At 42.2% G+C, this 15,364-nt stretch overlaps 3 protein-coding genes across 5 annotated transcripts in view; all 3 read left to right on the top strand.

Annotated features, from left to right (window-relative positions):
- Positions 1 to 14,434, top strand: part of klhl26 (kelch-like family member 26) — a 69,625-nt gene extending 55,191 nt beyond the window's left edge. Inside the window, exon 4 of the transcript XR_013093263.1 lies at positions 14,425 to 14,434. The gene's annotated coding sequence lies outside the window, so the exon portion shown is untranslated. The remainder of the gene's footprint in view (positions 1 to 14,424) is intronic.
- smim7 (small integral membrane protein 7) lies at positions 73 to 5,565 on the top strand. 2 transcript variants are annotated; one of them, XM_014413585.3, is made up of 5 exons: positions 73 to 148; positions 370 to 411; positions 493 to 545; positions 643 to 733; positions 5,053 to 5,565. In XM_014413585.3, the coding sequence occupies exons 1-5, from the start codon at positions 123 to 125 to the stop codon at positions 5,066 to 5,068; spliced, it is 228 nt and encodes a 75-aa protein (XP_014269071.1). In that variant the 5' UTR covers positions 73 to 122; the 3' UTR covers positions 5,069 to 5,565. The 2 variants fall into 2 exon arrangements, with proteins under 2 accessions (XP_014269071.1, XP_076730466.1); XM_076874351.1 differs by having other exon boundaries at positions 631 to 733.
- On the top strand, positions 8,269 to 14,933 carry LOC101469649 (mediator of RNA polymerase II transcription subunit 26). 2 transcript variants are annotated; one of them, XM_004574379.3, is made up of 3 exons: positions 8,269 to 8,637; positions 11,626 to 11,703; positions 11,811 to 14,933. In XM_004574379.3, the coding sequence occupies exons 1-3, from the start codon at positions 8,566 to 8,568 to the stop codon at positions 13,386 to 13,388; spliced, it is 1,728 nt and encodes a 575-aa protein (XP_004574436.1). In that variant the 5' UTR covers positions 8,269 to 8,565; the 3' UTR covers positions 13,389 to 14,933. The 2 variants fall into 2 exon arrangements, with proteins under 2 accessions (XP_004574436.1, XP_004574437.1); XM_004574380.3 differs by having other exon boundaries at positions 8,270 to 8,637; positions 11,629 to 11,703.
- Positions 14,934 to 15,364: the final 431 nt, after the last annotated feature.

The following is a 15,364-nucleotide window of genomic DNA, read 5'->3' as shown; positions in this document are numbered from 1 at the left end:
ACAGTCTAAACCCGGGGAATAACAACACTTCGTATTTCTCTGGATACCGGATTTGTATTGGTCACATTTCTGATTACGTGCCGAACGCGGAAGTGAGGCGCTTCTGATGTGATTTGATCAAGATGATCGGGGATCTGTTGATATTCGGGTAATTTATCGAGTCGTGTGGCAGATGTCACACGGAATCACATCTTGTATTGAGATAATAAGTTCTCTATGTGTCTTTATGTGTCGCTGTGTAATTTTGTGTTAGTCAGTCAGCCGTGTGTGGCGTAAAATGACAAGCTAACTAGCTTGGTGCTAATGCCAGCGCAGCAGCTAATACGCTGCTGAGCTGACAACCAAACTCTCCGTGTTTGTGCTCTGCAGGACTTTACTGGTGAACGCAGGGGCTGTGCTGAACTTCAAGCTGTGAGTATTGTACTCAGTCATTAGTTTAGGTTTGTGTGTTAGCAGAATGTTGAAGGTTAACTGTGGGTGTCTTTTTTTCAGCAAAAGGAAGGAGTCGCAGGGATTTGGAGATGACTCTGGATCACCAACAACAGGTGTGTGTGTGTGTGTGTGTGAGTGTGAGTGTGAGAGAGAGAGAGCGAGAGAGAGAGTGAGTAGTATTGCCACAAACATTCACAGTCTATCTCTCAGGGGACAACATCAGAGAGTTTCTGCTCAGCCTGCGGTACTTCCGGATCTTCATCGCATTGTGGAACATCTTCATCATGTTCTGCATGATCCTGTGAGTAAGACTGTGTCAGTCGATGCTGATGGACCAGATGCAGTTTACTGAGAGGCACTCAATTACTTGTGCTGTGGGCTTTAGCTATTTTTATCCTAGTGTTTGTTTCATAGGGAGCATGATGGTTCAAATCGTGGAGAACGTAGAGTTTGCACGTTCTCTCCATGCTTGCATGGGTTCTCACTGTGTACTTCAGTTATACTTTTTTATACTTATACTTTTATCTACGACTAAAGGCTTTCTAAAATTCTGACACTCTCACATCGTTAGCAGCTCGCGATTCAGTATCTTACTCATGTGATAAGATAAGATAAGATAGAACTTTATTAATCCCTCGGGTGGGTTCCTCTGGGAAATTCGACTTCCAAAAAGCACAGCAACGACCGAAGTTACAGTTACAGAATTGTTATATATATATATATATATATATACACACACACACACACACACACACACATATATATAAATACAGAGACAAATATAAATAAAATATACAAAGGGGATAAATAGAATAAATAGGAATAAAAAATACAAGTGAATTGCACATTTCAAGTATTGAGTCTATTGCACTGTTGACTATTTACAAAAAGTATTGCACAAGGTATTGTACAGTGAGGTGAAGAGGCACTACAGCTTAGTTGTTGATAGACAACCACCACCATAGCTGCACAAAGACATGCATGGGTTTGGTGAATTGGTGACTCTAAATCGGCCTAAAAGGTGAACACCAGTGTGAATGTCTGTCTCTCAGTGTTAGCCTTGCAATAGATTAGCAACCTTTCCCTGTACCCTGCCAACCTTATGACAGCTGGGATAGGCTCCAGCTGCTGAATTGGGCACCGACTTGGATAAGCATAGGAAGATGCATAGATATTTGTTTCATATGTTGTGCTCCAAATATGAGAACGTGCTGAAGACTGATGTTGAGCCACATAAGCTTTCTTTGTGACACAGATTCCAATTGTTGCCAGAAACCTAGACCAGTGACAGTAATGGTTGCCACGACAAAAAAGTCCGAAGTTTTGAGTTTGGTCTTCTTGTGGGATTAGATTTTTTTTTTTTTTTTTTTTTTTTTTGTTAATTGAGGTTTTTTGACATTTCACACATCAAAAAAAAATCCCAGAAAGTTCATTTCGTTCATCTGGACGTTGCTTTTTTTTTAGTGGGACAAATAGTTTAGTTGCTCAAAGTAATTTTTTTCACTCTTTCTGAACTTTGTAAACAGTACATTTTCTCAGTAACAGGAAGAACTCTAAGCACCAAGCCAAAGTGTCTGCTCTTGGAACTCTGTTCTCATTCCACATATTTCACATAGAAGCAGAAACACGGGTCTGCAGTGAAATCCCCAGTTTCACCGACTTTGGCTAATTTGTAGCCAAAAGAACAAAGTGGAGAAATAAAGGGCTCTGTTATTGTATCCTGGAACACTGTTGAGCAATTGTTTCAGGTATGTGGATTATACGTGGGTGAAAAATCAAATTTCACGATGTACCACAAAGCATTTCTCACATTATCAAGTTCACCAGGGAGGAAATGAAAAATGGCAGGCTAGCTTTCTTAGACTGTCAAATTGCCATTAGTAATTGGGGACATTTAAAAGTCGACGTGTACTTTAAATCAATGCACACGGATCAGTATTTCATTCTTGACTCTCGTTCTCCATTAAAACACAAACTGGGTGTCATCAGGACACTACAACACAGAGCGAACACCATCACCACACCGACCGGCTTGGGAAGCTGAAGGTCATCGTATGAAAAATGGCCCTGAGGGAATGTGGTTGTCCCAGCTGGACATTTGTCAAAGCTGGGAAGGCGCCTAAAAATAGCTGCAGGCAATTCAGGGGAGAAGGACAGTCACTACCTAAGCAAAAACCTTTACATGGAAAGGTAGAGACCATCTCTGAATCCAGGAGGAGGCCCAGGGGTACATCTTTCACCACTCTGGAGCTGTTACTGTTACAGCTACAGCATTTTACCAGTGCTGTAGCTCTAATGGTGTGTTGCAGCTACTTCCCAACTCTCTGGCCATTAATCAACGGTCATGACAATTTGCATATGATCATGCAATGATCATGAAACTGACCTCGTGAGCTATTGTTAGGCAATGGTGCTACTCCTAAAAGCTTAACAAAAGAAGGCAGCTGAAGTTCGTCAAGACTTTTCCCCTCTCAGTCAAGAGGGCACTTCAGTTCTAAAAACAAAAGGTGGAGGAGTCGCAGATATTTAAACCCCTAGATTGTCCCTTAGGAGGTGGCCGTTGACACTATTGATCATGTGCGTCATCACATCACAAGGTTTGAGGAAAAAAAAAAGGCTGAGTGGAACCACTGTGACACCCTGCCCTGCCCTACCATGGAAGCTATTGAGGTCAACTGAGACGAGGTGTGAACGGGCGGAGATGCACCTGGGAAGGATCATCAAAACTGAATTGTAGGTGGCTGATAGCTGCTGTCATTGTCACCACCTCTGTTAAGTGATGGTCGTTCACAGTGGACATGCATGGCCTCTCCAAAAGTTGTTTCTGTTCATCTGGACGTAGCGTTTTCAGTGGGAGAAACGTTTCGTTACTCATCCAAGTGACTTCTCAGCTGACTGCAGGTTTCCCCAATCATATAAACAGTACATTTGCATAATGACTGAAGCCAGCCCACAGAAGGAACAATGGACTGGAAGGTCTGTTTCTTCATCACGATCGTGGGGGCGATCGTGGCTCAAGAGTTGGGAGTTCGCCTTTTAATCAGAAGGTTGCTGGTTCGAGCCCCAGCTTGGACAGTCTCGGTCGTTGTGTCCTTGGCATTGCCATTAGTTAGCATTGCCGTTGTGTCCTTGGGCAAGACACTTCACCCGTTGACTACTGGTGGTGGTCAGAGTGCCCGGTGGCGCCAGTGTCCGGCAGCCTCGCCTCTGTCAGTGCGCCCCAGGGTGGCTGTGGCTACAATGTAGCTTTCCATCACCAGTGTGTGCATTGTAAGATGGCGAAAGATAGGCCACCTCCTCAATTCAGAGATGGTCTTTCCCTATTCACGTAAATGGGTGAATAGGGAATGTGCTCAAACTAACGTTCCTCCCTGTCCAGGATGTGTACCAGTTGTCTTCTTTGTCCAAAGTGTGAACATTGGCATCCTCGATGCCAATCAGAGGATAGAGTGACCTTTGTTCTTTCGGTATAGATTTACAGCTGAGTCCTGTCCTGTTGAGTTGACTCTTCTATGGTGTGCCATGCATAGATTATATAATTAGGTCTTAACCTTTTGTTTTTAGAAATGAAGAACCCTCTTGGATGAGAGGTGTAACATCTTCACAAACTTAAAGTCTGGTTGCCTTGTTTTTCAACCAGTTAAGACTACTGTGACCTGAATTACTGAGAACGTTTCTCCTTCTGAAAATGCAAGTCCATGTGAACAAATTCAACTTTCTGGGATACTGTATTAGTTTTCACTGACACATATAAATGCATTATATTTGGGGAGGATATTTAAGGATTACGCCATGTTTGCTTTTAAAGGTAAAATACGGTTGTGGGGTAGCAGTAAGCTGCAGACATGAGTCAGCACCTTCACATGTTTTTCAAGTTAAACATTATAACAAGAAAAAAATGTGACTGTTGCTGCCAATGAAGTCTTACTGCTTTGAAGGGGGGTAAAGTAATCCAGAAGCCAATTCTTTACAACTGGGAGCAGAAGAAACTTCTTACAATTCACATTATTAGTCTGAGTCTGCAGTCTGGACAAACACTGAACAACCAAAGCTTGGTGTGAAGAAACTTGAATTTGGCGTTTAAAGGATGAAGCCGTGGACCCAATCTGAGAACACTTCAGACACTTGTTTATATCAGTCAGTGTTTCTGGGGATCTCTGATGACCACGTCTAACTTTGTTATTACCACGGTTTTCTTATGTGCCAACATACCAAACAAATTGCCTCAAAATGCTTTCATAAACCTGATGATGGGTTCCCCAATCCCCAGATCTAAATCCAGTGGTGCACCTTTAGGATGTGGTCAATCAGGAGGATAACACCATGATTGCACAGCTGATAAATCAACACAGAATATGTGATGCAATCATGTAGACATGGACCAGGAGTCCTTTTGTTACAACTTGTATAATCCATGAGTCCATCTGAGAGTGAATGAAGTCCCAACTCAGCATTACTGAGGTTAAACCTATAAAGTGCTTGATGATTGTGCTGTCCTGTCTTTTTTGTGTGTGTGTGTAAATCAAACGTTTTTATGCCCTTTAGATGTGCGCTGCTTCTCCTGAAATTAGCAGAAGTGTGCTGCTGTTCTAACTAGCCAAATGTCTTCAATCTGCACAGATTGTTTGGATCATGATCGTGTGTGGCCAGTGGACTTCCTCCAAGATGCTTCCCTTTCCAGATGGATGCTGTCAGCTTCTCCTTAATGTCCTTTTTCTCTTTCTTTGACCCTTTTACTAGTAATTATACTCCTTTTGGTTTACAACCCTTTGTGCTGTACAGGAATTTATGAATGGCTGTATTTATTCTTCTCTTGTTACATTTTTATTGATCTTTCTTTAACTGTAACACCTTTGCTGGAAACTTGTGGTTTTGTAGTTAGTGGTAAAGAAACACCAGAAACATCATTTTATTCCTTTTTCCTGCACAGGCTCAGTTCATCCAGATTCCACAGAAAAATCAGAATCTGATTTGTGAGTTATAAATAGGATTATTTTACTCACTTATGTGTTTGTTTTCAACTTCTTAGGGGGGGAAATTGTGCTATTTTCTTTATTCAGCAGCACATGTGCTGTAATTAAATATATATTCACTGTAAATGTGACCTTATTCTTAATAAAAAATAAAGTTTTATTATCAAATATGTTCTGTCTTTTGAAAGAAGGCAAGTCAAAAAAGGCAATGTGATTTTCTGGGCTATATTCTGGGAAGCCTCGGGTCTTGGTGTACATGTGGGTTACTTTAACATGCTGCACCTGCCTAAACATTGTTCCAGACCACCTGCATCCAGTCAACAGTATTCCCTGATTGCAGCGGCCTCTCTCAGCAGGATCATGTGCCCTGTCGCACTGCAGAATTTGTTCATGAGTAGTTTAACACAGATAAAGAGTTCAAGGTCTTGTCCTGGCCTTCAACCCCGCCCATATCTCAGTTTGAGCATCTGTAAGGGGTATGGGAAATACAAGTCAGACTCATGGAGGCCCCTTGAAACCTGCTGCTAACATGTTAATGTGCGATTCTGCACGACATCTGGAGTGGGCCTGTGGACTCGATGCTTCCAGGCATCCGGGTTTCAGCTACAAAACAGAGCAGCATAATATTCATTCACTGGCAGCTTCATTAGACACAACTAAGAGGCTTGTTAAAGCAGCCAGTCACATTGCAGAAACATAATGCAATCAATGCAGCGCAAAAAATCTGTCGTTACAACCAAGATATACAGAAGAGCATCCCTGAACACACATCAAACCTTGAAGCAGATGGGCTACAGGAACACAAGACCACACTCCTGTCAGCCAGTAATAGGAAACTGAGGCTACAGTTCACAGCAGCTCACCAAATCAAATTTAAACAATAGAAAATTATAAAAGTGTTGCCTGGTCTGATGAGTTTTAAGTTCTGCTGCAACATCCAAGCTGTGGGCTCAGAATTTGGCATAAACAACATGAAAGCACAGACCCATTCTGCCTTGTATGAATAGTTCAGATTAGATGTGGTTTGATGGTGTGGGGGGACATTTTTTTGCCACTTTGGACCCCGTAGTACCTGCTGAACATCATTAAAATGCCACAGCCTACCTGAGTATTGTTGCTGACCGTGCCCATCCAGCAGGATAACAACCATGTCACAAAACTCAAAACATCTTAAACCATAACATGTCTCAGTGTCATGCTGCAGCATGTCTGAAGAGATATTTATCCAGGCTAGAAATCCAGTTTCTGGAGATGTTATGGTGACCAACAACCAGCAAACTCTCCTCATGCAGCAGCTCTTCATCTTAGGTGAAATAGAAAATTACTACCCAAAGAATCCATCGTCTCTGTGTACTTCTAGTGACTCAAACAGTTGGTGAGATTCTCTTCTAATCCACAAGTAACTTACCAGACGTGTGAGAAGACAAGTGGTTGTTATCGCCTCTGAGCAGGCTTGACACAGCCAGCAACAATCAGGGTTTTATGTCATTCCTCCTTGGCATTGTGTTAACACACCTGAATGCGCCAGAGTCGTCTGCTTTTACATAGGTGCTCACATTTGCTGATGATCAGATAATCAAGTGTGTTTGATTATCAGCAGTTTGCTGCTAATTGCCTTTTTAATTCCAGTGGAAGCAGTAAGGGTGGAGTTAGTTTTAATAGGACTGTATCTGTTTTGGAAAACATAGAGAGTTGTGCATTTTTAAATACTAAAATATAACTATAACAAAGCTTATCCCAGCTTAAAGAGATTAAGCTGTTTTGGGGAAAAGATTTAGTTTAACAAAACAAACATGTATCAACCTTAATCTGAATAAAACTGAAGCAATCATGTGTTTATAAAATTAAGAAATCTTTTTAAGGGTGTGTTCATGACTCTTTCTGTTCTTTGCCTTTCTCAACAATGCTGATTTAATCAACTGCAAACTCGGCCTGTCTATTAGCAGAGAACTGAAGAGATTTGGTGAGGAGGTTTTTTTTGGTTATCAACTATATGGCAACATCATGTGGCATACACTGTTTCTCATTTATAAATAGTTTATGCACAAGATTTTTTAAATTTAGTGTATTTTTCAGTTGAAATATCCATACGTATTTTCCATAATCATTTTTTAGTGAATAAGACTTGTTTTGTATGGTGAGATTTTGATGACCGTCCCTGACAGAAGAGATATCATCAAAGGTGGCTCCAACATCAAGCTTCAGTTTCAAGTGAACTGGAAGGCACCTTGATTTATTAGTTAGATGTGGAGGACGTTCAGACGAGACAAAAATATGAATTTGGTATTATTAAAGGTTATTTTTGTGTAAGAAAATTTTAACTATGGAGTCCTTTTATATACAGCATAGTCTCGCTTTCTATCTTTAAATTTATTAGACCACCGCCTAGTATACGGTTTATTACACAGATGCTCTAACAGTATTTGTCATTTCCATTTGTTATGCTTCTGTCATGATTAATCTAACAGAATGTATTTAATGCTAAAATATAATTATTGTTTTACGATACATTAAGATACAAAATACAGATATTTACTTGCATTCCTGCGTAGAAAAAAATGGTTGAATGTTATGTTTTATTAATAGAATTCCTGACTTCTAAGAGAAGCCCCGTGTGGCGATGAACAACTCATTGGATTGACATGAATTCAGTTTCTTATGATTGTAATAAATAATACAGTTTTTTCTTTTACACTCATTTGATAGATTTCCAGAATATGTATATATCCTTGTTTTAGCGACAGCTGCTCTAATCGATTTCTTAGGACCACCTTTCCGGTTTTATTGTCTTTCTTTTTTTTGTTAAATTTACAGCTTGCTGCGAGCACGTGGATTTGACGCGGGTCGAAGCCTGTTACGTAAAGATTTCCCACAATGCTCTGCTGCCTCACAAAAAGCTCGGTGAGAAGGCCGAGAAGGAGGCGGCTACCAGCCGAGGGGGTAGCCGATTCCCGGAGAGGGTGTTCTGTCTCCTGCAGTTAGCGGTACCAAACAGGTGAGGGTGGCGATTGGAAACAAAGACAGAAGCATCATAAAGCATGATGCCCGCTGCTTCGGGGGAGCTTCCGTCGGAGTTGTGAGTGTCAGCGGGTTTCCCATCGCCGGCTCTTCGGGGGATTCTGCTGTCTGTCTCCGTCCCGACCCGCGACACCGCCAGGCGATGACAGCGGCTACAGCCACTCCGCAGGTGATGAGAGACCGGCTGCTACAGGCCATCGACGGCCAGAGCAATGTGAGTATGTCCACTGGTTTTAAGCGGAATTAACTGGGTGGAGAAGAGCAGACAATGGTGGTCGAGCTGGTGGCCTCGAGTCGCTATAGGGGAACTGACAGAGTGGAGGCATTCAGCGTCTGGACACTTAGTATTTGCTTGCTAATTAGCTGGCTAACGTCTAGTTAGCGAAAGTGAGTGATGAAGCAGGCATGCCAGAGCCCGGTTAAGTTGATGCTGGCGACAATTGTGTGCACTTACAGTAGAGTTCATCAGGGCAAGAGAGGGGGACGTGCTGAATGTAGTGCAAGTTCCCTTTAGACACAGAGGCTCTGCAGAGAGGAGACCTCCAGCAGGGCTCCGAGGTTTGTAACGCCTTTATCTAAGATGACCCCGGGATTACTTTAGGTGTGTTACAGCAGTATAAACAGCCAAGCCGAGTTAGTCAGCAACCTACAAACATGTATGGCTTCTCAGTGAGCTACCCAGCACCAGCGACCATTACAAACAAATGGATTCAGAGCTGTTGTTGTTTACAGTGTCATTTAAGTACTCCCAGTGTGTTACTGCTGAGTGTCCAACACACGCCTGATTATCCACATGCCTGGGGTGTCAAAATAAGGCCCAGGGGCCAGAATCGGTCAGCAAAGATTCCAATCCGGCCAAACTGGATGGTTTTGGAAAATGTGAAGGAGGGCTTTTAACTCATTCACTGCCAGCCATTGGCAGTGAATGAGTTAACTGTGTTTTCATGAGTTTTACAGCTTGTCCTACTGATAAAGCACCTCCCCTGTTGTCATTCATACTACACCTAAAATAATTAAGGTGGTTGCCTGGTGGAGGGTGAACGATCTTTTTCTGTAATTTTAGACATGCTGATAGGTGCCTTTCATTTACTGCAGCAGCAGCATTTCTTTATTAAATGGGATTAAATGTTTAGCTAAACTTCTTTACACTGACAGAAAGAGAGGTTTCACTGGTTTGGCCCGCTTTAGATCAAACTGGGCTGTGTGTGGCCCACAATGTAAAATAAGTTTGACATCCCTATTTACAATTTCTTATTTCAACATGCTTACCTGCAGTCATGCACTGGGGGTGCTCTCTGTGACATCCTGCCAGAAAGCCTTGAAATGCCCAGCATCCCACACACAGTTTACACCTGATTTATGCTTCAGCAGGATATCAATGCTGTAACCTGATGTGCACTTCGCAAGTAATGTAACTACACGTTGGCTGACGCAACTATTGCCATTGGCCTGTTCAGATGCGTCGCCATAGTATGAAGAATAATAATCATAGGTTCAGTATAAAGATTCACAAATGTTGGCAGACTGCTGAAACTGCTTGGATGCATGTGAGAGAATGTACAAAGAAAAGCTTGCCACCAAATAAAACTGACCACAACAAAGAGAATTTTCCACTAGGACGGAAAATTAGTTTCTATCGGCTGACACCAAATATAAAACACCGGGAGACGACCACGCGGTAAATAACACAAGAGCAGACCTGACCGTGATTCACTGCATCAATCAGAAGTCAGGGCTTGTGGTCCACAGTGATGTAACGCATTTTATTCCAGAAGCATCTACGTGTTACATTTTTGCCAACGACTCCTCACTCAACGTTTTTCGATCAGGGGTTTTTTAATGTCATAAGTTTGATCGCAGGCACACTACAGCTAGAGTTGGGCTTTGGCTTTGCAAAGGAAATCCTCCGCTGCAACACATGTTAACCAATAACCACATTGTTGATCATTGCAGAAGTGGCTGCAGATTAAAGACAACAATCATCTGAATACGTGGGCTTTCTACTATTTTGGTGGACTAAAACGGCACATTTGCATGCTTTCTCGTTTTGACAAACTGAGCCCGAAACTAGTAAATGTTTTCTAAATGTACAGGTGCACATTTGAAAGTTTATTCAAATGATTTCTCGACCTTTTGATAAGTTCTTTTTTTCCCTTCTGAGGAATGTGTTTGGTGGAGTGGCAACATCTAGATACAGACATGTCTTCCTTTAATGCTGTTTTTGTGATTTCTCAGTAGGGCTGAGCGATATGGCCTAAAATCCATATCACGGTATAATTTGAAGCATGTGCGGTAACGATATATATCACGATATATTATTTTCTTCTGTATAACGTATGTTACACTTTGTAAGGCACACTTAAAATCCTTTAATTATCTCAAAAATCGACAGTGTGCCTTATGTATGAATTCTGGTTGTGCTTACTAACCCCATCCAGGCATCCATGAAAACAGAATTTATTAAATTTAACGGAGCAGGAAGTTGGCTCGCTAGCTTCCACCTAAACATGATATAGCATGTTCTGACTGAGAGATTTCTGAAAAAATTAAAAAATACAGCTCTGCTATCACTTCCAACATAAATGAAGACAGAAAACTAAACAGCAGTGACTTTTACAGGGTTACTGAAGTCGGACTAGCTGATATATAAAGATGTCCTATGTGATCGCTAGCAAAACAGCCACATTAGCATAACATTAGCACAGTGAAGCTGAGGGATGAACGCAAACTTTTTCCCACTCGATAAAAGTTAACGTGAGGGTTTCTGGTGGTTAGGGACAAATGCAATTGCATGGCAGGATGCTGTAAACGGACCAAACTTCAGTCAGGAGAACAACTGAGGTTAATACTGCAACAACATGGGAATAGGGCAGCTGCGAGAGAATTCAGCATTGATGAATCAATGGTAGGTAAGTGGAGGAAGCGCAGTTTTTGGCTTTCCCCATATTCCAAAAGTGTTTCATCTCTTTGCTGTTACTGTCGCCCGGCATAATTTGCAGATGATGTTGTTTGCAGCCGTTGCAATGCTTTCGACCAAAACAGGCGCAGCTTGATGACACCATCAACATGCGCTGTCGCAGTAGAGCGGTTTAGTCAAAATCTCTACCGTTGGCCAAATTTATATCGTTTCTACCATATACCGTTTTTACCGCCCACCCCTGTCTCTCAGTATTTTTGTATATAATTGGTCTTCCTTTTCCAGCAGATATGCAACATGGTGGTCGTCGTGGAGGTGATCTCCTTTTTGGAGAAATATCCTATCACCAAAGAGGCACTGGAGGTAAGTTACAACATGTGCCATCAGCAAATAAAGCAATCAAATGCAGATTTTTAGCAGTCAAGTTTCATCCGCTGTTAAACAATCATCAATCTTATCTCCTCTTAAAGGAAACCCGCCTGGGCAAGCTCATCAACGACGTCCGGAAGAAAACCAAAAACGAGGACCTCGCAAAGAGAGCCAAGAAGCTTCTGCGGAACTGGCAGAAGCTAATCGAACCAGGGAAGGTTGAGGTGTTGTCAAAAGGCGGCACCAGTGCGTCGTGGTCTTCCATTGGCGGTGCTCATCCTTGCATCTCTGCTCCAGCCACCAACCCACCGTCGGGTAAAACGGGGCCAGAGTTGAAGAACAGAAATGATTTCAACAACTGCTCCCTGAGAGTGGAAAAACCGAGCAACAAAAAACGCAAGGGCGAGCAGAAGGAAGGACCGATTTTACCAGCAAAGATACCTAAAACAACTCTTAATGATAAAATCCAAAACTCAAAGCAGCTGCAAACCAATGGAATTGGTACCGGCACAGAAATTTTTGCAGATATTCGTGCACATCAGTCTTTGGACAGGGACATTCCTGAGGCTTTGGACAACGACAAGCTAAATAAAATCCCTGTTCATGCTGTAAAACCTCACTCAAATTTCCCAGGATGCAGCAAGCCTCCTAGCACTTCCTCTTTGCTAAAAGCATCAGTTCTGCAGCAGCAAGCCAGACAGGAGCAAGCTGCCTCTGGGGGAAAGTGTCGACCCAGAAGCCCACGCTGTTCCTTGCACAGTCCTCAGACTCTAAAACAGGAAGCTGTTGTGAAACAAACTGCACCCCAAGCACAGAGTATTCCTACCCCCAGCGTGAGACCTGGGACTGTAGATAACTCTGGGCTCGGACTGTCTCCTCAGCCTTTCAGCGCATCTGTTCAGGGTTTTCACACTGACGGTTCAGGGTCTGCTGATTTGGACTCTCACCACCTGCCTCCTAGTATGTCTCTCCACGGCTCCACTGTCACCCCCTGCAGTGGCGTGGAGAGTCTGGAAGATGAGGGTCCTTCTTTTAATACAGGGAAAAGAAAAAGACAGAAATACAGACCTAAGGATTGCTCTGTTAATTTAGAAGGGCTGACTGTAGAAGACAGAACAAAACCAGTGAGGTTAAAAGACAGGAGGCTGACGTTCGATCCTGTAACGGGGCAGATCAAAACCTCCTTCCAGAAGGATTCTTTCCCAGAGGGCGAGGACAGACCGAATCACAAACCTGAGAATAACTGGTCAGAACAGCCGAAGCAAAATCCGCCAGTTCCTCCCAGTCCTTTCCAGCAGACGGACTGGAAAGAGCTGTCGAGGAGCGAAATCATCCAGTCGTACCTTAGCCAGCAAAGCAATGTGCTGACGTCGTCGGGCGCGCACACCCCCGGTGCACACTTTTTCATGTCAGAGTTCCTGAAGAAGGAGGAGCACCGGAGCAAAGATGCTAAGAAAACACACACGCTGGTTTCAGACTCGCCACCTGGAGAGATCCCTGGAGTCAGCAGAGAGGTGAATGGCAAAGACCTGAGCAGGTTACACACACAGCACTGGTCCGGGGTAAATGGTTGCTATGACACAATGGATAAATGGTACGACTGGACCGAGTGCATCTCCTTGGACCCGCACGGAGATGAGAGCAGGCTGAACATACTGCCCTACGTCTGCCTGGATTGAAACTGAAGTCAGGTCGGTAAATGAGACGTCGATCCTTGCCTTCCCTGCGCGGCAGAGCGGGCCGGGATGCGTGAAGACTCTTCTTCACCGTGTATGCTGCTGTTGGAGTAAATACGCTGCCTGCTCGAGTGTTTGTTGGAGCACAGGAGGTGTAATCAGTGTTTTATTTTGAAAAAGTCTGAACAAAACGTGAGGACAGTGTGAAGGGGAAAGGCTATGCATCTTTGACTGTTTAGATGTCAATGTTTAACAAGTGTACAGAGTGAGTTTACAAAGCAGGGAGACGAGCGGCTCTGATACCCACGAGTTTATATACTGGAGAGGAGATTAAATATACAGATGCATTTTATCCATCTTAAGTTATCTTATTCTATCCACATGCCTCACAGAATGTGACTTTATTGCATTTCATGCAGTCATTCATAGTTTTTTTTTTTTTTTTTTTTTAATTGTTATTATGTAATTTTTATGCATTAACCGACTAAATCAGGGTTGCTGCTTTTGTCAGCAGGCAGTAGCACGATACATCATTGGAACGTTTGTTCATGCTTTTTGAACAAAGCGTTTGAGCTCTTAAAATTAAAACTGCTGCTTCCCGCAGCTGCACGCCTGCCTCTCGTTGTAACTTCTAGCAGATTGAACCGACGGATCGGTTTTAAAACATTTGAATATTTTTCTTGTTTGCTCTTTAATGTGATGTGAAACTTCCAGATGTGACCACTGTTTGTGGTGAGAGGGGGAGAAGGCTTGCATACAAGCTGATAGAGAAATTTGGCTGTATGTATATTTATTTACATATTGAGATTTGCATACATGTTTAAACTGTATTGAATCATCTTGTTAGTTTTTTTTGTTTTGTTTTGTTTTTTTTTGCAAGCAACAACAGTGAGGCTGCTACGGTGTTGTGTGATCTCGAAGACACCTACCGTCACAGGAACTAACACAAACGTGGCTTTGGCTGTTTTGGCGGGCGTTTATCAATCTGTAGGCAAATGCTGTCAAAGCGGCAACGTCACAGTAGTGCAAGATTTTACAGATGTGTAGCTGACATTAAAATGAGGGGCCAGATTCATTGATGGTTTGTGATTTGACATCTGTTGCAGTGTCATAATAGGGTTAGGAATCAGTTCACTAATTGACATTCCAGACTTTACCTACTGATCCATCAACATGCTGTACTTTACACACTCAAATAACACATCCTGATACTGTGTACTTTTTATTTTTTGGGCTTGCCTTTTCCCTTTACTGTGTATTAAGGTTGTAAAATATGAATCAGCACGGCAGAGCAGATTGTGCTACCAGCTTGCATCCTTGTACTGTCAGGAAGAAGTAAGAAATAAATTGACATGCTGGATAATACTTAATAGCATTCCTTTAAATATTATTTGCCTTATGGAAACCCGTGTTTTCCCTAAAGACAGAGCCTTAGTGAATGTACAGGTATGATCCTTTTGTGTTCATTTGAATGCAAAAGACAATATATTTGCTACCTAGTCCTTTTCAATGGACATGTAATGTGTTAATAAAAAGAAAATGAAGGAATTGTTATTATGTCATCTCTTTAACCCCCCCACTCACACCCACACTCACTCCTTTTTTTTTTTCCTTTTTTAAGGGCTCTGCAGTTACTGATGTTCCTGACCAATTAAATCCAGAACAAGTTCAGTACTGTCTCTGCATGTAAATCACTTATGTACATTTCCATTCATCACTAAGAGAAACGATTTCCATGATATTTTCATAATATAACTGGACAGTTCCTAATAAAATTAACTGATACTGTCCTCTATAAATGGAAAGGAACTGATCTGATTCATCATTTAGTTAAAAACAAAAAAAAACTGGCAACTGATTGAATAATTCTCTCTCTTTTTTTTTTTTTACATGTAATTTCAAAAAAATCTTGGTTACAAGAATTTGCTACGTTTTCAGTTTGGCACCAGATTTTTTTAGACATTTTCTTACACTAAAGT

The sequence above is a fragment of the Maylandia zebra genome, linkage group LG15 (genome assembly GCF_041146795.1).
Source record: "Maylandia zebra isolate NMK-2024a linkage group LG15, Mzebra_GT3a, whole genome shotgun sequence".
Taxonomy (NCBI): Eukaryota; Metazoa; Chordata; class Actinopteri; order Cichliformes; family Cichlidae; genus Maylandia; species Maylandia zebra.
This window is presented reverse-complemented; position numbering and strand designations above follow the sequence as displayed.

What these genes read in the sequence shown, in the direction of transcription:
- smim7 (XM_076874351.1), top strand. Translation starts at nt 123, where the DNA reads ATGATCGGGGATCTGTTGATATTCGG. An exon ending in GGGGATCTGTTGATATTCGG is followed by an intron (nt 149 to 369) that starts GTAATTTATCGA and finishes TGTGCTCTGCAG; the next exon opens with GACTTTACTGGTGAACGCAG. An exon ending in GCTGTGCTGAACTTCAAGCT is followed by an intron (nt 412 to 492) that starts GTGAGTATTGTA and finishes TCTTTTTTTCAG; the next exon opens with CAAAAGGAAGGAGTCGCAGG.
- LOC101469649 (XM_004574379.3), top strand. Translation starts at nt 8,566, where the DNA reads ATGACAGCGGCTACAGCCACTCCGCAGGTGATGAGAGACCGGCTGCTA. An exon ending in CCATCGACGGCCAGAGCAAT is followed by an intron (nt 8,638 to 11,625) that starts GTGAGTATGTCC and finishes TTCCTTTTCCAG; the next exon opens with CAGATATGCAACATGGTGGT. An exon ending in TCACCAAAGAGGCACTGGAG is followed by an intron (nt 11,704 to 11,810) that starts GTAAGTTACAAC and finishes CTCCTCTTAAAG; the next exon opens with GAAACCCGCCTGGGCAAGCT.